The sequence below is a fragment of the Anser anser genome, assembly GCF_964211835.1.
Source record: "Anser anser genome assembly, chromosome: 6".
Classification (NCBI taxonomy): Eukaryota; Metazoa; Chordata; class Aves; order Anseriformes; family Anatidae; genus Anser; species Anser anser.
In genome coordinates, this window is record NC_139726.1 from 603740 (window position 1) to 629466 (window position 25727).

The 25727-nt window shown below is 44.1% G+C and overlaps 2 protein-coding genes across 20 annotated transcripts in view; one reads left to right on the forward strand and one right to left on the reverse strand.

Moving 5' to 3' along the window:
• The window catches only part of CCDC148 (coiled-coil domain containing 148), a 68280-nt gene extending 50812 nt beyond the window's left edge, over nucleotides 1-17468 (forward strand). For 9 of the 13 annotated variants that reach the window (XM_083841701.1, XM_083841702.1, XM_083841698.1 and 6 more), the window contains 5 exons: nucleotides 5536-5654; nucleotides 10147-10264; nucleotides 12524-12664; nucleotides 14513-14655; nucleotides 17290-17468. In XM_083841701.1, the coding sequence (XP_083697827.1) occupies nucleotides 5536-5654; nucleotides 10147-10264; nucleotides 12524-12664; nucleotides 14513-14655; nucleotides 17290-17332 (564 nt within the window). In that variant the 3' untranslated portion in view covers nucleotides 17333-17468. Of the gene's footprint in view, nucleotides 1-5535; nucleotides 5655-7921; nucleotides 8420-10146; nucleotides 10268-12523; nucleotides 12665-14512; nucleotides 14758-14813; nucleotides 14952-17289 lie in introns of those variants that run through there. The other 4 variants (XM_083841699.1, XM_083841703.1, XM_083841704.1 and 1 more) reach the window with 4 other exon arrangements.
• UPP2 (uridine phosphorylase 2) lies at nucleotides 1527-25727 on the reverse strand (the record flags this gene model as incomplete). Of its 7 annotated transcripts, XR_014586011.1 has the most annotated exons (8): nucleotides 23336-25727; nucleotides 22711-22828; nucleotides 21540-21698; nucleotides 19678-19792; nucleotides 18955-19164; nucleotides 17370-17516; nucleotides 3990-4200; nucleotides 1527-3614 (listed from the first exon to the last, which is right to left on the reverse strand). XR_014586011.1 is itself a non-coding variant. In XM_083841765.1 (7 exons), the coding sequence occupies exons 1-7, from the start codon at nucleotides 23359-23361 to the stop codon at nucleotides 4157-4159; spliced, it is 819 nt and encodes a 272-aa protein (XP_083697891.1). In that variant the 5' UTR covers nucleotides 23362-25727. The 7 variants fall into 7 exon arrangements, 6 of the variants coding, with proteins under 6 accessions (XP_083697891.1, XP_083697890.1, XP_083697887.1 ...); XM_083841765.1 differs by having other exon boundaries at nucleotides 1527-4200; XM_083841764.1 differs by lacking the exons at nucleotides 1527-3614; nucleotides 3990-4200 and adding an exon at nucleotides 7843-7947.

Below are 25727 nucleotides of genomic sequence, written 5' to 3' on the forward strand. Positions count from 1 at the left end.
AGTTTTTTTTTTTTTTTCAAATGCTGATGAGTGAATAGTTTAATGGGATTACTCAATGCTGGCATGGTTGCAAGAAGGGTTGCTAAAAACTGTGTCCTCATAGTATACCAGTTAAAAGCAGAAAAAAAAGAAAAGGCTAAACTGTTCTAAGTAGGGTACTTTCATGATGCATGTTGAAGGCTTTAGTGACGTTAGTTTATGTCACACTGCAGAAAGCCTGGGCAAAGAGAGAGAAAAATGAAATCTTCATATATATTACCATGTTTTCTCTTTAGACTGCCTTCTCGTCTTTATTTACTTGCCATGTTTCTGTGTAACATGTCTTAATGTGAGCAAATGTTTACTGATGGGACTAACATGGGCAATTAGACTCCCTAGAAACTGATGGATTCTCATTTCAGTAGATTTATCTATTGCTGTGATAGGTTTGTTGTTGTTTGTCTTCCCTGCAAGGACTATCTATTCTTACGGCAATTTGCTTGAGTTGTTACTAAAACAATTTACTTTACAATGCTTACTAAAAGCAGAAAAGAAATTATAGCAGACCAAAATAGATGACTTGCAGGCTGCTGAAAATGACTGCCTTAGCAGAAAAAAAAAAAAAAATCTACTCTTCTAGGCATTTCCCTATCTATTTTTATAGCACTTCAATATCTTTCCCATGCTTTGTGCAAATAAGCATGTCTTCATGCCCTGTCAAACAGGTCAAGAGCAGAAGCTCTTGTTGCTTATTGCGTTCCTGGTAGTAGTTTTGCATAACTGTTGAATTCGGTTGTATCAATAGTTCTGCAAAGAAGCACCTGAATTAAACTGATACTTGGAGAAAAGAAGCTGAAGCTGCTGAAGCCTTCTTGTTTCCAGGTAGACTGTCAGCTCATTAATTCTCACTGTTGCAAGTGTCCAGGGCTGAAATTTGAGAAGCTGCTTAACGTCTAATCGATTTTATTTGATTTGTAAGTCCATCGTTCTTGGTCATCGCTACATTCCCATTTTATATTTATCCAGTTTCTCCTCTAACTGAAGAAGTTTCTGCTTGTGTTGGTTACCTATCTTATTCCTTTTCCACAATTCATCTTAAAGACTAAATATACATTCTTGGCAGAGTGCAGTCCTCCCGTCAAACTATCCTAAATCACATAGAAAAATTACAACTAATTGCCCAAAAGTCAGTTTCAAAGGATGTTTCTCTTTTCCTTCAAAATACACAGAATGCTCACTTTTTGTAGGAATAAAAGACTAAGATTAGAAGGGACCTTAAGAGGTCTCTAGTCCAACCTCCTGCACAAAGCGGGGTCAGCTATGAGTTTTGACCGGGTAGCTCATGTCTTTATCCTTATTTTAATTTCTTTTATTTATCCTTAAGCTTATTCTATTTTTCCTTATTATTTAAGAATGTATGTTGTTACAAAATTGTAGTGCATATATGACCTTTCCACACTGACATATGTTTCCTTGTAATTGTTCTTGATTAAGGTGTTGTCACTGTTCTTAGATTCTGGATTTAAAGTTATAAGGTAAGCAAAAACCAGAAGTTATGAGAACTTCCGCATTTGTTGTCTGCATTCATGTTCCATATAAGAGTTTTTAGGGTGAGATGTCTTTGACATCTCAAATACCTAATTTTGACTGGTATTTGATGGATAATGTGCAAGTTGCCTCAGTTGGAGGGTATGATTGTGAGCTTTTGTGGTTTCACCACCAGCGCTGGACATGAAGTTACAGAGAGAAAGGCAGCCCATATTTAATGATAGTTTACTTCTTAGGTTGTGAGAAACTTTGCTGCTACTTTTTGTTGCAGCTTGTTCTGCTTATTTGTCTTTACTCAGGCAATGTTTATAGTGGAAGGTAGCTCTAAAACAACAAGGCAGGGAAGAGGATTTGTGAGGCCGTGTTGACCTGACCACCAGCAATGTTAATTTTATGTGTAAATATTTTAGTTGGGCAAATTTTCCAATTTTCTCTTGCCTGCGTACAATGTCTATATGGAACAGTCCTTTGCACAGATGGAACAGCAGCTGTTTGGGGTCAGTAGTCATATGTTTCATTTGAGTATATTACATCTTAGATCCTTAAAAAGGGCTGCTAACATAATACTGTGACTGCTTCTCTAATGAGCGTTCTGTGACAGCAAAAGGAATATGTAAAATATCCATGATCTGTGTAAAAAGTGCTCACGCTCTGCCTACTTCATAATGTAGACAGGGTATGTTGGTGTGTGAAATACTTCCAGACCTGAGAATGAGTAAAATGACAATGAATCGTAGATACAGATGCTATGTTTGCCCAATTAGATTGCAGATCAGATTATTTTTTTCCTATGTGTTTAAGTACGGAATTCAGAAATATCCATTGGTCTCTATTTAGAGATTATGAGAAATCCTTCAGATAATGTGGAATACAAAACAGGAATAATTGCAATAGAGAGTGTTTTATTTAATAAATATAAGTATTCCAAATAGTATTTAATAGCCCTGTTCCAATTTCCAACTGACATCTTCAGGAGAGGTTTAAATTCAGTATAGATCAGTAGATGATACATAAGTTATTTTTGTTGCCATTTTATGCAATTCTTTTCCTATGTGAGATGATCCCTTGAGGAAATTTTATTTTAAGTAGGTATCTGTATTATAGATGCAGAGGATATGGAGGTGAGATAAGGTCTCAGGCCTTTGCAACCTTTCTAAAGGAATTTTATGTATCTAATTTTAAAATCAACAGATTATTAAGGTATAATTTTAACTAAGCCTATAATTAACATTTTCATGTTTATTAAAATTTCTGATTTTCTTAAATATTTGCATGTTTTACAGAATTTCTATTCTCTATCTTTCCAGCTACACTTCAAATTTTAGAAACATGATGTTGTTTTTGTCAGTGAATTACAGATGATAGTATTTTGAAATAATTCCAGTGTTCTTACGAAAATCATACTTCTTTCATCATACAAAATTCTTTCCAAAAATGGTCTTAATGGTCTAAGGAGCCAAGGGATTTCTCAGTCAGCACTGGGATAGTGTGCCGCACCACGCCATTTGCACCGAGCCATGATAGCTAGCCGTGCCCCCAGCACTGGGGTTTGCAGTAAGCAGCTGAGGTCTCGCGCTGGTGCCTGCAGCCTGTTCTGCGTGCTGGAAGTGGAGAGGGGTGGCACGGGCACCAGCCTCAAGACCACACAATCCCTCTGTTCTGTCTCCAGCAGCGCACATAACAATAGAGGAAACACACGTGACAATTTCCTTCCTGCCCAGTTATTTGCCCTGTCTGTGGCTATGCCTCCTGATGGTGATGTGCTTTGTTGATTTAGGAGCCCTTCTGCAGGGGCTCGCTCTCCAGGTATTTGCCTGGTCTCTCCTGAAACACCTGTGAGCTTTCTGCATCCGTCAGCAAGGAGCTCCGCCAGTCTTCCATGCACTGCCTGTAGAACTGTCTTTTATTTCCTCCGAATCTGGCTCTTGCTCATTTCATTTGAAGCCTCTGACTTTTCATGCTGGAAGAGACAGAATTGATCCCCATCCAGCATCTTCATGATACTTGTGAATTTGTAGGCTTCTTACCATATTCCCTGTAAGCTGTCTCTTTTCCATCTGAAAAGCCACATCCCATTCCACCAGTGCCTGTATGAAAATAAGTCCAAGCACAACGAACCTTTAATCATTACTGTTTCTCTTCTCTTTACGTATGAAAATGTTCCTTTTTGAGACAATGGGGTCAGAACAACATAAATATATTTTTTTTCTGTTCCTTTTTTTTTTTTTTTTTAATAATTCTGGGCATTAGGCAGGCCTGGTTTGCTTTTCAGTGACTACTGATGTGTGGCAGGAGGGGGTGGAGGTGCCCCCACCATGGCACCCGAGCGCTGGGGCAGCCAGGGCTCTTTGTGCTCTCCCCCGTGCAGGGGCCTTGCCTGGCCTTCACAGAGGTGGCTACGTGCAGTCATCAGCTTTAGTAAATGCAACTACTTGTAACTGAGAGCGTTGCTTGATACCAACCACGGGCACTCGTCTGCATGTAGCATGCTCAGGAAGTTTTGCTGTGCTGCCGGGGTTTCTGCGAAGACAAGGGCTGCGTTCGGCTTGCTGAGCAGCGTAGAAGGGTGCTCATACAGGAGGGGAATTTGGAGGTCTGTGCTTCTGCCAGGGTCTGAGGTGAGAGGGGCTCACCTCTGTGATGGGGACAGACAACCTCTTCTTGTAAATATAGCTGAAAAATAAAGGGGATAGAGTATGTCTTTACTACAGTTGCTGCTAATGTTGTATCATGTTATAGATACTGTACTTCACATCTAACTTAATGCTTACTTTGAGCAGTATCCTGCTAGCAGTCTAGCTACGGCAGTTGAGAGACTTGGTGAAGATTAATAGTAATAATTATGGTAGAAGCAAAATAAGTACACTTGTATTCCAGGGATGTTACCCAGAGGGGAGCGGTGTGATCGATGCCGATCGTGCTGCGTGGGTTAGATGACCTCCCAAGGTCCCTACAAACCCTGAACTGCACAGCTCCAGCATTGTTGCCAGTACCTGAGCAGGTTCATCTAACACGAGCTTAGGAACACAGTGTTGGAGTCATGCTGCTGAATTTCAGTGGAATTCAAATGTTCTTGAAAATTGTAAAAACAAACAAACAAAAAAACTCTGAAGCCAGCACTTCAAAGATGAGAAGGTGATTCTTGTTCCTGTGTCTAAAAACTGTTTTAGGAGCTTTCCAAGCTGGTCAGTGGCTTGTGATGTTAGCTCAAGTCATCATTCAGAACTTTGGGAAGTGTGCTACTGCAGCCGTTCGTGTTTTTAAGGTAGCATTTGTAACATATGTCACAGCAAGTCAGTAATCGTAAGTTTGCTGCAGATTCCACCAGCTGTCTTTGAAGAATTGCACTGGTTTTAGGAATCCTGAGGAATTTATTCAAGTGAAGAATTCATATTTTCACTTGAGTGATATTTACTTCAAATCTCGATTCCTCTTTTTACATCCAAAAACCCTTCTCTTTACAGATAAGCTTCCCTACTCTGATTTTTTTTTTTTTTCCTCTTGCTGAGGCCTTTCCTTCTCACCCAGCTTTGGAAAAGCTGCATACTTACATTCATAGGCTTCCTTCTGTTCCTCAGGAAGCTCTCCACCTCAGCCAAAATGAACGGGACTAGCATGGGTACAGTTGTTTGAGCTAACCTGGGGCATTTTATTTTAACTCAGGCAACATTCGCTTCTTCAAGCAATGTAGCTAAAGGTTTTGATGGCATAGTAGGAGGGAAAGGAACAAATGAAAGCGGTAGCCCCTTCCATTTGCAGAACTGAAAGCAGTGGTCAAACAAAAGTGTCTGTGGTCCAATTTTACTATATTTGTTGGGGGGAATCCGTACCCTCTTTTTATTCTATTATATCTTTTGTTAGCACAGCCTGTTTTGAAGTACAAATTTCATTCAAAAAAAAATCAAATTGGGTTTTCTTTAACTTAGTACTTTTCTAACTTTATTTGATATCACTACCTTGGCTTAGGAATGATTCTTATTTTGTTTACTGTATGTGTTCAATCTCCAGGTCAAAAAGTACTGGGCTGAGAAACAGCTCAAGTGGCAAGAACAGGAAGAGAAAGATCTACAACGTATGAAGGGATTAAGAAAATTAATGGCTAAACAAGCAATTAAAGACAGAGAACGGTAAAAGAAATTAAATATGAATATAGTATCAATAGGAGCTTTTTACCATATAATTTGTCTTAATCTCCCAACCTTCTAAATTAAAACACATTCAAATAAGTGATTTTTTTTCTTCCTGTTTGGCAGTTACCCCAGTCTATATATGGGGATTGTATCATGGTTCTATCCTGGAAGTAATTTATTTGTTAGTTTGAATTAATTCAAATCAACCAAAGTTTTAGAATCATGTAAGCAATAAACTGTTGTAAACGAAGTAGGGCTCGCGTTAAAAGCAGCTCCCTTCATGCTGTTTCTATTGTAGCTGTGTAGTAAGACCTTCTACCTTACTATTTTTTTGCAAAATTATTTGTAGTCAGGTTTGATTTTGTTTGAGAGGGAAGTGAGAGGAGTACATTGAGCACTTGTAGCCTCAAATATATTTTTTATTCTTTTAGAGAGTCTTAAACTATGCCCCCAAATTTTGAGACAATCAAATTATTACTCTCTTTTGAGTATTTAGACCCTAGACTTAGTAAATGTTATTGCCTCTTATTCACATTAGCACTCCTCAGTTATTTATATGATATTTAATACTGTACTGTACCATAGAACTGTTTGGTCTCTTCCTCTCAAGCAACCTTCATTTAGGATTTTAATGAATGCCAATGAGAAAGTTTTCATGATGGCTTCTGTATACTTTAGAACCAGTATGTTTCAAAGGGTGAAATTAAAATGCAGACGTGCATTAGTTGTAGCTACTGTTCACTCATTTGATGAACAGGCTGAACCTGTTCACATTTGAATCCTTGCCAAGCAGTCGTTGCAGAATATGGCCTTTAATGACTTGCTGAAGAAGTACCATAAAAAGACTTTTGTATGTAGTCTGGTTATAATTGCTCTCAAATCGTAAGTTTGTCTTTTTTACAGAAAGAGCCCCACCAGACTGCATGGAGAAATGTAATTAAAATAGGGATAAAGTTCCATTGGTATGAGAAGACTAAACTTGGTCTTAATTATTTGTTGGGAAACACTACTTTGATCTTTTGTTGTGATGTCTTGCTGACAGCTGAGTTTAAATATACATGTCCTTATGCTACAAATATACCTATACCTTTCCTGAAACATACCTGCATGATCATAGCTAGTAGCAAAGGAAACACAAGTACTTGAATTACTGAGTTTACAGCAGAACTGATTAGGAGAAAATGACTTTTCTTTAAACTCGTGTACTGCACTATGTTATACAGTTGAGGAATATTCTTTTCTTACTCTAATAAACACATCAGAATAAAATATAAGGAATTGGCGTAGTTCATTGAGGAGAGCAGGAAGGAAGTAATCATATCTTCAGGCTATTACAAATCAAAAATCAGTAAGTGCTTAGTTTTATGTTTTCATAAATTGGCATACCGTACAAAATAAAACAGTTAAAGAAAAATGCTCTCTTTTAATAATTTAGTGCTTTTCATCTTCAAAGCCTTCACAAACATTAATCAAAGAAGAACAGAGATGTTTCTGTTACTAGGTTCTGTAGGGCCACTAGTATGGTATGAGGCATGTATTGTACTGAACTAAGGTAGACACGTTGGCATAATGATTTCACAGTGCAGAATTGCAGTTCTGTAGAAACTAATTGTAATTTTTACATGTTTAACCTGTTCCAGACCACAAATTATTTTCAGGTCTTTGCAGAGCTCATTGTAAAAGATGGGACAGGCTAATACAGCAATTCTGATCTGATACGTTTTGTGGCTTTTCAGGGAACGGAAAAGATTTTTAGATGCGTGAGCTAACCAACTATTCCAAATACAAGATGTAGCCTGGATAAACGTGTAGAATTTCTAATATGTGCAATCAGATATTAAAAAATGTTCTGCCCTCATCCTGAATTGTTTCTACATTTAATTTTAAATTAAGTAATCAGGTTTATAAAATATAAAATTAAAAAAAAAACAAAACAGTCACTGTGCTGAGTCCTAGCCCTGAATTCATGGGGCAGAGCTGGGAGAGTCAGGAGGAAAGGATTGCTGTTTGCAGGAATTTTCTCACTAACCATGAGAAATGGAGCACTGGCAGCTCCTTGCTGTGCTGCTCTGTTAATCACATGCAGGGGGTGAAGGTGCTCATCTCTTATTGCATCTCTCCTTTACTTTGTGCTGTTTGCTGCGGTTCCCTCCTGAGAATGCTGGCAGACAGACAGCCTTTCTTCTGTTGCCTCTCGAGGTTTTCCCATTTCAGAAGCACGGATCTCATGAAACCCCCGACGTCCTCCCTCTCTCTCTGTTCAGTGCTCCGTGTTGAAGGGCCATAGAACCTAAAGAATCCAGAAAATCGTTGGAGAACTGGATGTTTAAGACCATTCAGAAGATCAGACAAATGAGATGCTGTTGGTGGAGCCGATGCTTACAGCAGCTTCGCCGCAAGCTTGTGCTGGAAACCCTTCCGTACATTTAAGAATTTCTTTAGAGCTCGGGGCTGAGTTAGGCTGCGTACCTTGACACAACCACAGCTCTCTGACTTGGGTTGCAGCATAAACTAGCAAAGGATCTATCCCATCAGTTTTTGTCATGGGAACTTGAGACTACTTCTGAAAACTTCACATGGGTATGTAAAGCACTGCATATCCCAGATGCTGGGAGCCTTGGCAGCATCATGCATCAATCCAGCCTACTGCAGGTAGAAACACGAACAAATAGATCTTCCTAGCCTTCGTGCTGTAACCTAACCACTGGATAATGCTTTCTACTTTTTATCAGATATTTATTCAATCGACGACAGGGAACAGGGTAAGTTGTGATACAGACCAAAAATGCTATCTATATTATGACCCATTTTTTTAAAGTTCCAGCTAAAGCTTTCATAATAAAAACTTTTCCTATTGAATATTCTTCCTATTGAATATTTATGAGACAGTGTCTTAAAGCATAATTTTAATGAAATTCTGCTTATAAAAAATTACATGTGTATGCCCACAATACTTTAAAAGGTAGTTTTACCAAACCTAATCAGCTAAGCCCATTTTTCAGCTGATGATTTATTAAAATTGTTACTTACAGTGGTACTTAAAGTCAAAATTGTGTATTAAGATTTTTTTTAGCTTTTCTATAAAATTAGTTGTACTTAATTTTACAGAGCAACAAGGTGGTAGGTCCTTTCTCTGCCTTCGTCTGCCTGTTGTTTAATTTGTTAATCATTTGCTATCACTTATACATATTTATAGTGCGTATGGAAGCACTATAAATTATTTCCATTTGGCTTTAGTAAGGTTTTATGCTCCTGCATGTATGAAAATTCCTACAGAAGAGAAGCAGTATTTGAAATTAGACCTCAGTGAGTCCCCCTCAGTTTTCTTTCTTAGTAATTTACAGAAGTTCTCAAGTTGTTGAATTTCATATTTGATAATACTGGAGTATTTTAAAACTCATATCATAGTAGTCAGCTCAAGCACAGTGAAAGATTTTCAATATAATACAATTTTTGTGGTTTTGTTTTTTTTTTTCAGAAAAAAAAAAAGTATTTCTTCTTTTTATTAAATTTTCTTTGTATGAAAACCAGCTTAAGCCTTCTCCCTGGAATGAAATTACCAGTGAAGATTACTGTTGTAAATGTTCATCTGACTAAACTACAACGGCTACACTGATAAACAGAAAGCCTCTCTTGGGCATCGTCAGGCAGCTTTTTACCATTCTCTTCGGACAAATTGTTCATAGCAAAAATTACGTACTCCTTTGAACTTATGAAAGTTTTGAGAATTATAAAAATATACTAGTTCTACTGTAGTTGAATCAGCGTTTTCTTCTCCAGTTCTCTAAAGGCAAATTGAAATTTGAAGGGGGAAAGAAGGATAACTCTGTATGCAGAGTGTGGCAATGGCAATTCCTGTCAAAGGACTAACAGTGATATGACAAAGAATATCCTTACAGCTTCATAAGAAACAGAGTTTGGCAGTGGACTGAGAACTAATAGGAAATATGGTCACAGTAATATTATCGAGGCAATAAAAACCTATTGCAAAAAGTTCATCAGCAAAAATAATGTAATAGGTAAAGTTTTAAATTTATTTATGCTAACCTCCATTTTTTTCTTTCTAAGGAAGTTTATAATTCTTAAGTTTTCTTGCTTCTTCCAGTAACGAGATTGGGAGCAATTTGTTTCTTTTAATGGAAAGGGTTATAGGAAAGAGTTCTGCTACCATACACAGATGTCAGAACATTTCTACTTGGCAAAGAAAATGGAAAAAAATGAGTAATAGTGCTATAAGCTTGCTAGAGAAAAGCTAGGCTTTAGAAATGAAGTCTGAAAGGTTAGCCAACTTCTAAAATAAATAAATAAAATTGTATGTCTCTATATATAAAAGAAAAAGCATTCTTTGCATTTTGCAGGTGTTTTGATGAACCATCTTGTTTTTTAAGTGGACACAAAGAACATCAGGATAGTTTTCAAATTGAAAGTAACAATTTTGAAATGAAAAGTGGCCAAGTGTTTTTCTACTTGTATATGTGCTGTTTTACAGGGTAAAGTTTAGACAAGCATTGCTAGACAAGCGGTTCCTGGAGAAAAAGGAACAAGCCCTTCAAGAAGCACGTGAAGAAGAAGAAAAAGAGAAATGCCTTGAAGCACTCCGACAAAAGGTGTTTATATTATATATAGTATTTTCATACACAGTAAAGATACAAACACATACCGTCATATTGAAGATTTTAAAAAAATAGTCACAAGCAAATAAATGAAGTTAAAATGTACTTTAAGTTTGCCATTAGTTCTGTCATGTGTGCTTTGTAACTCTGACAACAGGAACATTAAGATGTCAAATTACACTGTAGAAGCTGTTGATATGTTGTGGATATGTCTTCTATCTTTTTTAAAAAATCTTAAGTCTGCCTTGAGTCTCAGGCAAGGTTTATGAGTAATTTAATTTAAAATTAAATGAAATTTAAATGAAAAGCTGTGAAACTTTTACACCTTATCTTGAAAAGAACAAAAGGACATCCCAGAAAGTGCTTGCTAACATTTGCTATAGTAAAAGTACAAAGTTACTTTTTTTCTCTTGCTGACTTTTGAAGATGTAATGTTTCCTTCATATATATTTTTGTATCTTATCTCCTTGGTTTTTACTTCAAAAATTAAAAAGAAAAATCCGGAGTTCAAATTCTTTGCACTTCAGGATGTGCAGCCAAAGGAAAATAGGGGAAGGAGAAAAGGTGCTCTTTAAACCCTTCTGATTTTGGATAATTTAATCAGAATTAATACAGCAGCTCTCTACCCTGGACTACCTGTACTTAAAAATACAGTGGTGCAGCCATGACCTTCAGCATGTCCTTTGGCTTTAGGTTTAACCATCTCAGTGCAGCATGCATGCCAGTGAAATTTTTCCTCAGTCCCCTGTGGACTGTTTGTGGCCTTTTAGGTGCTTTCACTTCAGCGTTATGGAGTACAAAGTCAAGAAGAAAGAAAAACATAAGAGTTCAAATACTGCAGGCTATCTTCTGTGGGAGCATAACAGGAATAAATAAGCCAGAGGGACCATTGGTCTATTAGTTCAGTCATTTTTTAAACTGTTAAATTCAAATTAATTTCCAGTCAGTAATACATTAAGAATCTGGCCAATTAAATATTTTGTCGTATTAACTATGATTTTAGATTGTCAGTGCATTTTCTTAAAAAAGAACTCTTTTATGTCTTTTCTAAGTTACTGGTTGAATTGCATTGCCTTTTACAGCATATTTATATATACAGCAGGCTGATTGAGAGTCATGATCTGAACTGACTGACCCAATTCTCGTATCAAATGAGAAAATGCTACTAGAATTGCCTTTGACCAGGATGGAAGAGCTCCTGCTTCATTATTTTTCCAATCAATATTTATTCTTTGTGTTTCACACTGATGAAATACTTCTTCATAAAATATGCCCCTTTGTCTTATGTGGGAAAAAAAAATAAGATCTCCAGTGAAGTCATAAAGTTTGTATATTTACAGGGTAAATATGAAGATGACGTTTTATTAAAAAGAGATGTGGAAAAAATAATTATAGATTATTTTAAATATTTTTTCTTGTTTTAGCCATTCATTTGCTGTCCTGACTGATTAGTTTGCTCATGCATCTTTCTATATTTTCCCAAGTAGTTTTAGCCTGTATCTGAGTATATTAACACAAAGCCGCCATTCAGCTTTCAAGTTTATTTTCAGTTTTTAAGGACTGACAATCGGCATTCACAAGCATGCAGGTTACTGTGTGTTCAGCCTGCCCACATAACAGGCAATTCTCCACATTATAACATTTCGGTACTTGCCAGGCATGCCCACTGCTATATTAAGTGCAGCCAATTAAATTGTCTCCACTGGGAAGCTGGAAAAAATCTCCCTGAGTACCAGCCTCTGTCAGAGTGGGTTTCCTACCATTTTCAGCGTGCAGTCTTAGAAAGTTTTACTGTGTTCACGAGCTGCATCTTCCCCTCTTGTTCTGTATTGCTACAGTACTTTCTTAGAGATCGCTGACAGCATGTGGCTTCGGGGGTGCTCTGCTGCTAGCAGGCATCCAGAGAGCCTCTGAGCTGCTGGTGGACATTGGCCCTCAGCAGACGTTGAGGAAAAGCAATGTGCTTATTCAGGATTTGAGTGCTCTCTGAGCATATGCAGTGTGAGGCAGAATGCTATTTGCTGGTCTTGAGACCTAGCTCAGCATCCCTGGAGGGGATACTCATGCTCTGGACTCAACTTGTCAGCTTTACAATATTTATACATGGAGACAAGTTGGCTTAAGTCTACTCTCGGAATTTCTAAACCAGGTAAATGATAGCGTTCTGAAAGGGTGTGTGTTATTAATAAGACCTTTTCTCACTGTATGTCTAAACAGATAAAGTAACTGTTATTTTCATATTGTGTACTTCAGGTTTCTGTTGTTGCAAAATTAGATCCAGCTAGAGTAGTGGCTGATACAGTGGCATCTAAAGCTCGGATGGGCATTGGAACCAAGGAAGAGTTTGTTCTTCAAAAGCCACTGTTTAAGTTGCATACGTTCAGTGAAGAGCAGGTAATTGTAATGGTACTGTACAGTTTGTTGTATGCAAGTATGTCATGAGAGCAATATATGATAGTGATCTTGTAGCTGAAATAGTGATGTTAACAGTAGAACATAGAGTATAATATGTCTAAAAGTAAAAACATGAGGAGTAATAGGTGGAGTAAGCTCTCTGACCAGATCTTTGTAGATGCAGGAGGAGCACAGCAAGAGCGTACACAATAGACATTTGTGTCCATTGAGGCTACTGGGCTAGATGGATGGACTGAGCTGAGCCAGCTGGGCACTTCCTGGGTGCACTGGGTGTTTTGAGTGATCTGTTTGCTGTTTCTTCGTTTCAAAACTCACCCGTTTTACACTTCTAGGAATTTACTTTAAAAAGTGCCTCCTTTTAACTGGTTCCAGTTAGTGTTGTACTAAGTACTTGAAATGAAGTGCCTCAGCATGAAAGTCCTCCTGACTGTAAGAAAGAGCTATGTCACAGGTAACTTAATTGTGGGGTACTTTTTTTCCTTGGAACCATATTATGTATCTCTTCATAAGCTGAAAATTAGTACCTCGACTGTCTTCTCACTGTTGGTGAACTGAAAACCAATTGGGATGTAATACGCAATGGCTAAAGGAGAAGAAACCAGCCAGGTGTAGATGAACCAGGAAACTGAGGTAACTGCACTCCTGTTTTCAGGTCACTCAGACTGCTGAGAATAGTGCGAGCTCTATTTCATATGTAATGAAGCAACATAGGGAAGGTTTTTTTTGTTTCCTTTATCGTTTCCCATCTGCTCAATCTATGCATTTGAAACTGAGAAGCTTTAAAATGTCTTAAAAGAGGGAGTGCTGGACAAATTTTATGCCATAGAACTACATCATAGCATTTCTCTTTCTGTCTGCATAATTTCCAAATTCCAGGGAATCATTTCAAATACAAGAGATGTAGTTTTTGTTTGGCTATGAAAATTTACCCCAGTCTGATTGATGCTGTGAGGTTTTGAAAAGCCTAGCTTGAAAATGCTATCCAAACGTATATTTGAGGTCAATACTTGAATTCTCAGTGTATTCTGCCTGTTTCAATCTCAGCCAGTCGTATATACTGTCCAGACTGCAGTCCCTATTCCTGCTAAGCATGTTCGCGTGCTCCATCCCAGAGCAACAGCAGCTGTGAGTGACGTTCCCCAGTGTCGGTCTTCCCAGCAGCTCTGGGCACTGTCGCTGGTGGAGCTGGAACTGAAAGCTGCGCGACTCTTGTACGTTTTGTGCTTCCTGCTGCAACCCACGTAAGGAAGAATTGAAAGGGGCTTACAAATGTTGTCAGCTAAACTTTTGACAGATCTTAGCATTAATTTCCCTGGGCCTTAGTTGTTGTTATGTAAATGAAAGTGGTACTGACATGTAGTCACAAGGCAGTGCTGTGGAAAAATCATAAATGCATTTGAAGCACTCAGATCCCATAGAAGCAAACAGGAAGAGATGAGAAGTTGTGTGCTGAAAGCAGGGTTGTGCCGATGGGGAACATCAGAAAAGTCAAAATCTATTCAGTGAGTAGGCTGAATTAAAAGTCACTCAGTTTTCTCATCTGCCCTTAGAGTTTTGCTGAGGAATGGAAAACCAGGACTCTATTAAAATAGGTTGTTGTCACTGATATTAAAAAGGATTATATCAAAATTTGTGCAGTGAGATAACGCTTATTCATTATAGAGTTTCTCTGCTTTTAAAGGCTTTATTTTATGACCATAACAGTTGTAATTGCCTTTTAGAACTTTTTGAATATATACATTGACAGATAACCTGTAAGATACACTGTGCAAATGAGGAAAGTACTGTTTTGTTTCTATTCGTCATTGCTGTGGTTTGTTTTAACAGATCATTTCTGACCCTAGAGTTCGAGTTGAGTTAGCTCTTCGAGAAGCTGGACTTCATAAAACACTTTACGCAAAAGAAATTTTACCCAAAATTCCTCCACTGAAACTTCCAAGAAGAGATATGGAATCTACGGCTTTTAAAAGGTAGAGCACATCATGTATCAGAACAGAGAAGCTTCAGGGGTGTAGTGTGGGCCATTATGCAAAAACTTTAAATAAATTTCCTATAGACTGTGTAGTGGAACTACTCTGTTGTCACTGTGTACAATCATTTAAAAAAACAATGTGCCTTTCCTATACAGTGCTCAGTACACCATTTTACACCTGCCTTGGTGAAGGTTTTATGGAAATCTGGTGGGTGTTGGCTGCTACAGAATAATCCTGCAGAATTTTCCATGTCTCCCTCCACTGGAAAATTGGTCACCTGTACATGAAAAACTCCCACAGACGTTACTGGCCAATTTGATATATATCAACTTAGGTAGGAATTCTGTTTTGTAATGACAGCATAAATCCAAAATAGCTTCACAGTCACTTTAGATTGCACTATGATACGTAGTAATTATGATACATAATTCATTCCAGGTTGCTTGAGAACTTGGTTCTTTTAATTATAAAATCTTCGTTATCATGAATGTACCTATTATTCCTTGGTTACTATAAGAAGAAACTTAACCTTTGTCTATATTTAGAAACCAATTTGCTGCATCATATTTACTGCAAACCAATCATGCAAGCAATTTCATATTGGTGATTACTCTTTCAGAATAAATTATGAATTAGAAATACCATTTTCAGATCTGGGATCTTTATTTTGCAGCTGAAACTATGGAATATGATTCTATTAAATGAAAGGGAAACTGATGTCATTTCATTTTGTAACTGATTACATTTTCAAGCCTTACATAAGATGACTGTGAAATTTATTCTGTATGTAAACAAGTTACAGTTAGCAGCTTAACTAAAAAGGACAATAAATATCAGAACATCCATATCTGAGTATCTAGATGTTAAAAAGAACTTCATTAGCATAATGTTGTAATGCCTTATAAACGTTAATGGATCACATACCTACCACTGCCTTGCAAAGCAGACAGTAATTCCTCGCTACCCAAATGAGAAATTGAGGATGAGGATCAAGGAGGGCCTGTCAGCATTATCAGCAGAGTCCATGGTGCAAATAAGGCAAACACCAAGAGAGAGATTTTACTGCTGGCTACCACATACCTCCTCACCTGGCACGGAAATCAGATTGTCTTCCTTTTTGACACATCAAGTAACTCTACACTAAGTGTAGAGTTACTAAGTGCGCCAAGGGGCGAGTTGGGCAGAACCGAGCTTTCGGAAGAATCTCCTGAACTGGAAGTTTTTCAATATGTAAAAAATGTATTTATCAGAACACTTAAATCTTATAGTTCTAAAGCTGTCAAAATTAATTTGCAAGCGACCTTGTAAGTGAGCCTTCAAAACTGGAAGCAATTTCAGTAGGAAGTTGGCCAGGCTGTACACACACCCCTGTGAAAGCCCCTCCACCCACTGCCTAGGAGCATTTTGGTCTTTTACAGCTCATGGTGATACTTAGAGATCATTGTCTGTATCCTGGGTGTGTGCTGGTTTGCAGAGGGTGTGGAGGACCAGTGGCTGCAGCTGGTGACACCAGGTTGGTGCAGATGTTGGCGTGTGCTCCCTGCCCTGCTGGGCTCTGGGGCCACACGAGGTTCAAGCACCGTTCCATATTGCATGAATGTGAGTCTGAACGCCTGTCGTAACAGCAGTGTGTAACAGCAACGTTCACAAGTGCAAATTAATTTTGCTATGCCATTTATGTAGCTTTCGGCAATGTGCCTGAAGCAAAGCCATCCTCTGCCCAGGGGCAGGGTGGGCAGGAGCCACCCCCGCAGGACCTGCATGTTCCTTGAGCAGGAGCCAGCTCGGTGACACACTCATCTCCTGAGTGAATTTTGGCTGCTGCTCTCCTTGGGTGCTCGATGATGTTGGTGCAGTTCAAATTATTTGAGGCCCACAGCTCTGGCACTGCGATGTTGGTGAAACCCAGCCGCCCTGCTCGCGGGCAGCAGCGCCTGCTCAGCCCTGGGGGAGCGCGTTGTGACCGAGTCCCTCCTTTTGGCTTCCCAGAAAAGGTGTGCTCGCCTGCGGTGTGTGCCGGGGCTTGGTCCTGTGTGCCCCCGGTGTGTGCTTCGGGTGCTGGCGGCACCGGGGCCCGGCCATCGCTCACGGGCCGTGCCGGTCGGTGGTGCCCTCAGTTGCTGGAGGGGAGTGCGGGTCCCGCGGGTGGGTGCAGCCCCAGGCGTCTCCGGATGAAGGCGGCGATCAGGCGCTGAGGCCGCTGCTGGTACTCCCGCAGCACCTCACGGGGTGCCCGGATCTGGTCCCCCTCCAGGCGGTCCAGGAGCGCCACGCAGACAACAGCAGCTGCAAGGCGGCCCAAGTGCTGCTTTACCGCGCAGACAGGAGCCCCTGTGCTATGGCGGGCGCCAGGCCTCGGGGAGAGCCCCTCGCGCTGCCCTCCCTGCGCTCGCCTGCAGCAGAAGCCCCAGGACGCTGCGGGGGCCGTGGGCAGACAAGATGGGGGGCAGAGCTGCACCTCTGCTGCCAAGAAGCGTGTCCAGCAGGGAGGGGTGAGGGGATTTACCTGTTTTTTTTGTCTGACACACGCTCAGGCCTTTTAAAACAAACCTGTTTTTTACTGAGCCATGGGATTTGTTTTAGAGTACTTTTTCTAGTGGAAATCGTTAGGAATGTGTTTTTGGCCTTCAGGTCATCTGGATCTCATAACAAACGCAAGCCCCGCGCTGGGTGAAGGTACGGCCGGGAAGCAGCCCGCGGCAGGGACTCACCTTTCAAACCGCACAGCCCGCACATGGCAGCGAACGCCGTGGACTCCATTTCGATGTTTTTCACGCCAGCCTCGTGAGCTCTTTTTAAGTATTCCAACTTTTTTTCACTGGAGAAAGAGCACAACGCTCCGTCTAATCTCCCCTGACCTTGAAAGGAAATGAAGGGCTGTCATTGCTTGTCCTCGCAGGGCTGCTGTCACAGTGACCTGGGGGTAGCTTCAGCTGGAAAGCCCTGCAGTGCCCACGTTTTGTCTGAAGCCGACCAAGTTTCCCTTTGCATAGCTACTTAATTCATGTTCCAATTAACCTGAACTTTGAAAGCTAGTGTGCTATGTCTCTGTATAGAGGAGAAAACTACACAGGTTTTAACACTTGTAAAAAGGAAGACTAACCACAGAGATTCAGTACAGGGGGTGTCTCGCACTCTGCTGGGGCAAATCCTCACAGCTCCTCTGAGGTCTGCAGTGCACATCAGCTGCAGGTCTGCCAGCTTAAATCCTAGCAGTGCCAGATCGTTGTGGAAGGAGCATAGCAAGCTGTGAAAATGGGAAAATCAGGGAGAGGAAAGTCCCTTTAATTTAGGTTTATTTATTTATTTATTTTTGTAGGGAGTGCTGTGGGTGCAGGCAGCCCGAGCTGTTTGCGAGTGGCATTCCCCCCTTGGGCACCGGCTGCGGAGCCGGGCCCTGGGGCGCTGGCGCTCCCACCGTGGGCCTTCCCGTGCGGTGGGCCTGTGCAGCTACACCTCTTGCACAGCACACAACATCCTTTGTGCAAGCAAAACATACACCTGCGGCAGTGCCAACCTGGGCAGAGTGCTGCATTTTATTGCTCTTCCTACTGTTAATCCTCTTAACGGCTTTTTATTTAAATAAAACATGGCCTCGAGCAATATGCAGATGGTTGCATTTGCAAGCAGATCCAAAGGTTTATAAATAGTTCTCAGATTATTAATTCTTCATTTATTACATTTCATCTACTCTGTAATCAGCATTTCATTTTGCAAAGGAAACAGTTCCAGAGTAAGCGAAGTTTGTTTACATAAACATCGCACACTTCCTGACATTTTTCTCGTGTTTGGTGATTCTGAAGTTACAGGCTTATAGGAAACAGCTGAGCGCAACCCATCTGCTGGGATAAGGGGAGGGGTGCTGGCAAGGGGATGTTTCTCTGCCAGGGCGAGGCTCTCGGCCTGCTTTTGGAGGGCTCCTGACCACACGCAGCTCCCCATGTCATGGCAGAGGTCCCCAGCACCTGCACTGTCCCCGGGGAGCCACCGCTGCCCAGATGGGTCCTCGTGACCCCCCCGACCGCAGCAGCACCGGCCCTGCAGTTGATGTTACAGATCGAACTGCCAAGTGCGGGGCGACCGGTTGGCAGGGAAGGCCGTGCCCTGGCAAAGTGCTGACGTGGGCACTGCAGGTTCTGAAGGTGCAGCCCGCCTTGGCCTCCGAACTAACGAACAAAGCAGCGGGGCAGTTCCTGCCGCCCGTAGGATCGTTAGCATGGGTGGTTCTGCCTGCGTAACGGCAGGAACACTCGGCGCGGTGTCCGCGGGGAAGGGGAACAGCCGGAGCGCGCTTACCTTCATAGAAATCGTAGGTGCACATGGTGTGCCCAATGAGCGTGGGGAAGTCGGGGACCTCCTTGCTGCAGGCGAGGAGCTCCTCCGCGAGGTCCCTGTCCAGGTCCGTGCTCCGCACCACCACGTCGCCCAGCACCACCTGCTCGAACCGCGGCTGGAAGGAGGCGTCCACGGCCGTGTCCGTGATCACAACGGAGCCGGCCTCGATCCCTGTGAAAATAAAGGCTGAGGCTAAGCCAGCGCTCGTGGCACTTGTGACCTGTTGTAAGACTTCAGCGTGACAGAAAAATATCACTAGGTACCTATGTGAGTTTTTTTTTTTAATTTTTATTTTTAGCAAAACAGATGTGAGAGAATAATTGAAATTTATGCAGTGGCACAGATGTATAAGTAAAATGCAGAAAATCAGCACATGGTAAGTGACTGTGGGAATGTGCTGAGTGACAGCATTTTAATTGCTTCTGGCTTGCAGAGACCACACCCCAGCACCAGCTTGCGCAGGCATGAGCAGCACTGCTGCCCTGGCAGCCATAACGAAAACGTGCCATCTGCTAAAGCAGTCGCTAGAAGTGTCCTGGGTTTTAACCTGAAAATAAAATATTATCTTCGTGTTTGATATCTGAGGACTTGGCAAAATGCAAAAGCTCATAACTACATCACCCATTGCTGAGAATTTTTTTTATTAATGGCCTTTTGCTTGGAAAAAGGCCGTAGGCAGCTTACCTAAGCCTCCAGAAGTACCGATGCGTATAATGGTAACGTCTCGGCATTTTGCGTGGTGCAGCAGTTTGATTAGTTCATGAAGCATAATGGAAATGGAAGGGATGCCCATCCCGTGCTGTTGAGAGGAAAAAAAAGAAAAGGGTTGTTCCTTGTGACAGCACAGTAGGTGGCAGGTACCTGACCACTGCGAGCTCAGGATTACACTGTGGCCTCTTCCTGATGATGAGGCCAGCAGCAGGCGTCTTCTGAGGCAGGAGACCTCTCACGTCTTTGTAGCCTGCCCAGGTAAAGCATCTAGCCCTCTCCTCCCCTTGGTGATTTTAAGGTTCCTGTCCATAGAGCTGGTGTTTGTGCCCAGGGACCACTACGTGGGGCACAGGTGGTGTCTCTCCTTCAGGAAAGTGCTCTCCACAAATGCACCCCGGCAGCTGAATGCTCCAAGCGCTTCCTCACACCGCTCATCCTTATGCCACGTGCTGACCTTCGTTGTTCGTCATGTCCTGATCATGCTCTTAATGGTGAGATCTGGCAAAAGCTACCTGAGCCGCCGCTCCTCTGGGTGCCTCCCAGCTGTCCCTGCCCACACCACAGCACCTCTCCCACGTCGCTGGGCACAAGGACAACGGATGGGTTCGGCCCCCTGGGCAGGGGCTGGTGCCGCCCCCTCAGTCCTTGGCTGCTGGGGCTGCCCCTTCTCTCTGCTCCCTCGTGTCTCATCTCAGGTCTCTGCTCTGTTGCTCAGTCACCATCCTTTTCTCGGTTTCACCTTTAAAAATAAAAGGTATTTGGCAGTACAGCCTTTTTTTTCATGAGAAAGGCCTCTGTTTTTTTCTTTTTGCCATCTCCATCATGCTCAAAATCCTGAAGGAAGTGTATCTGAAGAAGCACATTGGCAGTCAGCTCTCATATTGCAACGTCTCTTTTTGGCTGTGAGGCTGATGGTCTACAGTCTTCTATCACGTTTTAAATATGAAAACATTTTGCATGTTATTATTCTGGAACGTCAGCCTGAGCTATTTGCCAATGTCTAAAAAATTTATTCTCTCTGTAAATATTCAAAGCAGGAAGCCGTCTTCCTACCTCCGGTACGTTCGAGTTCGTCCGTGTTTCCAAGCAACTCGCAAACTCGCGGTGTTGGCAGCCGCTGGGCGCCGCGCTCGGGAGGCTCGTGCCGACAGGGCGGTGGCTGCCGCACGGCTGCTGCCCGGCACAGCTGCTGCCAGGTGGGGCAGAGAAAAGCCTGCAGGGCTTTTTCCCTGGGATCCTGCCAGATCGAGTCCCTCAGGCTTCTCCGTCAGTCAGGTTTGGTTCGGTTCTGTCAGAGGAACCAGACGTGATCCCTCCCACCTGAGCGGTGCCACCTCCTGTGAACCGGGTGCGAGACTGATCCCATGCCCGAAAAAGCGGCAGCAGCAGCGGGCCCTGGGGCGCCAGCACCCGCCGTTGCAGCCCGTGCTCCTTCCCCTGCGCAGTGCCAAAAACACCACTGTTCCTAGAGGAACCAACAACGGGGCAAGGTTTTCACTTGGGAACCCATGCCAGTGCAGTACTGTCGGCAATATTTCATAGCTCATTTGTGATGGGAACTGCTCTTTGCCTGGTGAACTGCCACACCGCTGAGATGGGCAAAATGCGTGCCTGCTCATCCTGAGCTCTGCGCCTCTTAAGCGGGAAGTGTCAGGCAAGCAGAGGACAACCGTGGCTGAGGGACTGTGGTGGTGGCAATGGCTGAACACCAGGCAAGGGGAGAGGCCGGCGGCGGCTGGGCCGAGGCTGTGCCGGAGGCCGGGGCCATGGTGCCGGGGCTGGAAGGCGCGCGGAGCCTCGCGGAGCCTCGCGGAGCATCGCCTCGCGGTACTTACGCTGATGGAGAGCACCGGCCCCGTGCGGTACATGGCGTAGCGGTCCGTCCCTGCGCAGATGTCAGCCAGGTCCTCCCCACTGCCCTCGAGCCCCAGCTCCTTGTGCATGAACTGGGCAAACGCCTTCATCCTGTTCGGACTGCCGCCAACGCAGACAAACTAGGTGTAAAATGTGAGTTTGTGGGTATTTTTCACTAAAATGGGTATCGAGTCAGTCCTAACGTGGCAGTGTCCAGCTGCACCAGACGCGAGCAGCGAGCGCTGCCTCCTCACGGGCAGCCAAGGGGCAGCAGAGCAACCGGGGTCTCAACACCCGGAGCTGCCGTGAAAGCCAAGCCGTGCTCCTCTGGGGCTGTGACTGCGCTGGGCCGAGACAGCCATACAGCTGCACAGAGCTGGGTGTCAGCTCCAAGTCAAGAAGATCTAAAGTAATTTCACTGTAATATATTTGGCCAATTTAAGCTGTTAGTATTCCTACTGACAGCAAAGGAAAGCAAAGCCAGATGTTAGAGTAGCTTGTCATTTTATTTATTCTATCAGCAGTGTCTACTGCAATTAGAGAGCACTGCTGATGACACGAAGGCCACAGAGTCAGGGAGGAAAGGGACAAATTTTCTCAGTTTCCATACTAAAACAAAAACCGCTCCCTAAACATAGGACGGGGCTGGCGTGTGGCTGCGTGGGCAGCGCTGCCGACCTGCAGGGAAGGGGGAGCCCACGCATGGTGATGGCTGTGCCGGGTTCCTCGAGCCCTGTGGCTCCATGACGCTTCCCCTGCTCTGATTTAATGTGGGATGGGAGCACCGACAGCCTGTGCTTGACAGCTTTGTGCTTTGGCCTCAGCTAAAAATAGGACATCCTCTTTCCCCTGTCTCCAGCACACAAAGCTCAGCTCGGATGCTTTGGACAAGTGCTTCCTGCCTGTCCTCTAACAGGGAGGCCAAAATAACCTCAGGTTTTACTGAATGTTAGGTATTTTAAAGGAGAGTTTTCTACTGGGCCTTCTGTCCAAAACAAGCCACCGAGACCCTTTGCAGGTGGCCAGATCCTGCCTCCAGCTGGCGCACCCACAGCAGCGGGGCCCCGGCACAGGACGGCAGCGCCGCGGGACAAGGGGATGGAGAGCCCTGCGCCTGGGAGCTGCTGCCTCGCTTTTGCCCCTGCTACTTACCTTTATGTCCCCAAACATAGCAGGCAGGTTGTGCGTCCTTGTTCCCAAGTCCAAGTGATACAGAATGTCCTCCTCCATCGTGTCCAGGTGCGGGTTTTTGATGAGGACGAGCCCACCGCTGCGGGGAGAGGGGCAGAGCCGGGTGAGCGGGCGGCGGGCAGCTGCCTTCCTGCCGGAGCCTCACGAGTGCTCGTCCTCCTCACAGCTGCTGCTTTTGGGAGCCCCTTCAGCACCGTTTTTACTGTCCCTACATACTTGGCAGAAAGGGGTTCTCAGTATTTGTCATCAGTTTTGTCAAACTTAGCTCTTTGATATAATGCTGCTGCAGGTATCTAACAGGTAATGTACTGTGCTGCATCACATGTGACAGCTTATTAAGCTCTTAGCAAATCAGGAGTTTATATTTGTATTGTCCCAAATAATTGCCTAACAGTATAAGTGCAAATTAAATTCAGATTCTGCAGATGGCAGGAGGTTGGTTTACCTTGCTTTTCCAAGTGCTTTAATAGATGTAAAGCAACTAAATAGCGATACAGGCCAATTTTACAAATAAGGCTTAAAGAAAACCCAGAGAACATTTTTCTTGTCTTATTAAAACAAATTCAAAGCCTCTCCCATGACTCACCCAGAGTAACCTGTTGTTTCAGTCATGACGGCTCTGCCAGAGTCAGCTGAAAGCGATACCCTGCAGAAAAGGCAAGGAAAACACCCTGCTATTTCTTCAGCTGCTAGCTTTTGGAGCTAGGAAGAGATCTGAGGCGGCTCTGCAGGGGGTTAAATACTCTCTCCCCGCTTTGTGCAACACCCCAGAGGGCAGCAGGACCACCTCCCTCCTCCTGCTCCCATTTGTCAGGTAGGTGCGAGACGTTCCTCCTCCGGGCCAGCGCTGCTGTTTGCCCCGGTTGTGGTCCCAGAGCCGCGCATTGGCTGTTCCTGCAGGTGTGTCGCTCCTACCCCCGGCTCCCCTTCGCCCGCAGCTCCGGCCGCACGCCCACTTGCCCTTTGGCCGGCGCGGGGCTGCGGGGCCGGCACACGTGTGTGGTGGCTTCGTGCAAACGGTGTGTTGGCTCCGAGACTGGCGTGGCGTGGCGTGGCGTGGCGTGTTCCCGTGCCAGGGCATGAGGGGCCCCGGAATGGATCCTGGGCCTGAGCACGGTGCGATCGGCTCCCCAGAGCGGCCCAGCGTATCTGCAGGTGGGGCTTCTGGCAGCGGGGATGCCTCTGACATTTGAAAGCATGTACGTGTCCAAGCCCTTAACATTGCAAAACACCATGGAAAGTCAAATAAGCATTACAAACCAGTTGTACAGAAAAGTGTAACTTGGATGTCTTGCCCAAGATGGGATCAGGAAGGATCTGAGGAGGGCTGGAGCAGAGCCCGTATGAACATTTCAGACTTGCTGGAGTTGTACCAAAGTCAGGCTGCAATGGTTTTTCTGCTCAGATGAAGTTCTCTCCTCTCTGGATGCTGTTAACATATTCCTGCCAAAGATGACTTATTGCTGACACTCCACAGCGCTCCCGAAGAATATGGATTTGCTTTTTCTTTTTCCTTTCAGAGTGCATCAGATTGCGATGAGAGGTACGCAGAAAAAGTGTCCTTGGGGATGCACATGCAGTGCTACCTGCAGTCTTGAACTGTGTCACTCACACAGACGCTCGTCGCTCTCAGCGTAGCATTAAATGTTTCGGCACGTTGCAGTTAATATAGGGACTGTCATGCGGCTCTTTACAGTATTGTCCACTTAGCATTACTCCATTTGGAGACTACAACAGGAAGGTTTGCTACTTGCAAATGCTGGCTGCAAGCACCGTGGTGGAGCTGAGGCCAGTTTTGGCTTGCCGTGGGTTTGCCGCTTTCTTTGGCGCGTGCTCGTTTGGCGAAGTGGCGCGAGGTCGCCCCGCTCGGGATCTGGGCCCCAGGTGCACAGTCAGCATCCCCGCTGCCGGCAGGTCCCACCCTGCTGGAGGAGCGGGGCTGGGGGGGACCCGCGGCTTCCGCACAGATGTGCTGCAGTCGGAGCTGTCACCCAGCCACTGCTGAGGCTAATTTGGCTTGCAGAGCTCCCATTGCTGTTGATGATGCACAAAGCAGAAAGAACAGCTTGCGCCTCAGAGCCCAGATGAGTCTGTGGATGAGTGGGCACAAAAATCATCTACTTGTGTCAGGAGCCTAGCTGATGCAGAAGGAATTGCACAAGTCTCTCACCCCGCTCCATCACTTCCCAGCTGCTCGAGCACTGCCTTGCAGCCTGCAGAGGTTCAGAGGAGGAGGGTGCTGGCCGCGCTGTGGCACGGCGGTGTCGGCACGGTGCAACACCAGCTCTGCAGCGAGCCGAGCCCTGCCGCTGGCACTCTGCGACCGGGCAGAGCCCGCGCTGGGAGCAAGTTCAGCGGGGCTGGAGGGAAAGGCAGGATCTGGCAGAATGGTGGGTGGACAGACAGCTGTCATCATGCCAGTGACCCTGCGGTGAAGCAGGGTGGGTATTGCCCCGAGCCAGCGTGATCCTGTGGGCAGAGGTTGCTGGCTCGGTCTGTTAAATGCAGGATTTCCTTGCCTCCCCTTCTTCACACTTGCAGCCAAGTATTTTTGGACATGTCTGGCAAGTTCTGCACTTGCGCTGTTGTAAACTGTCTCATGACAAAATAATTTTCCTGAGTGCACAGGTGACTTTTTAGCTAAATATTTACTTAAGAACTAAAAATAATATTCCAGTGGACCCAGCTGCAATGCGTGATATCCTTGCCTGCTGCCAGTGGAGTGCGCAGGGCGGACGGCCAGTGCGGACCCAGCTGCAGCCACACCTTTCGCAGAGCCATGGCACATCTCTCCTTTGCCAAAAATGTAAGACCTCTCTCAGAGGAGATCAGCTGAAGAGCAGACCTCAGGAAATACAGGGTTTTCACTGGTTCTGCACTTGCCCAGGAAGAAATTGCCCTGAATTCGCTATCCAAAGGGCACTTTGTGATCTGCCTGCAGAGATGCTGGTCTGCTGCTGGTACCGCCTCCTGCAGCA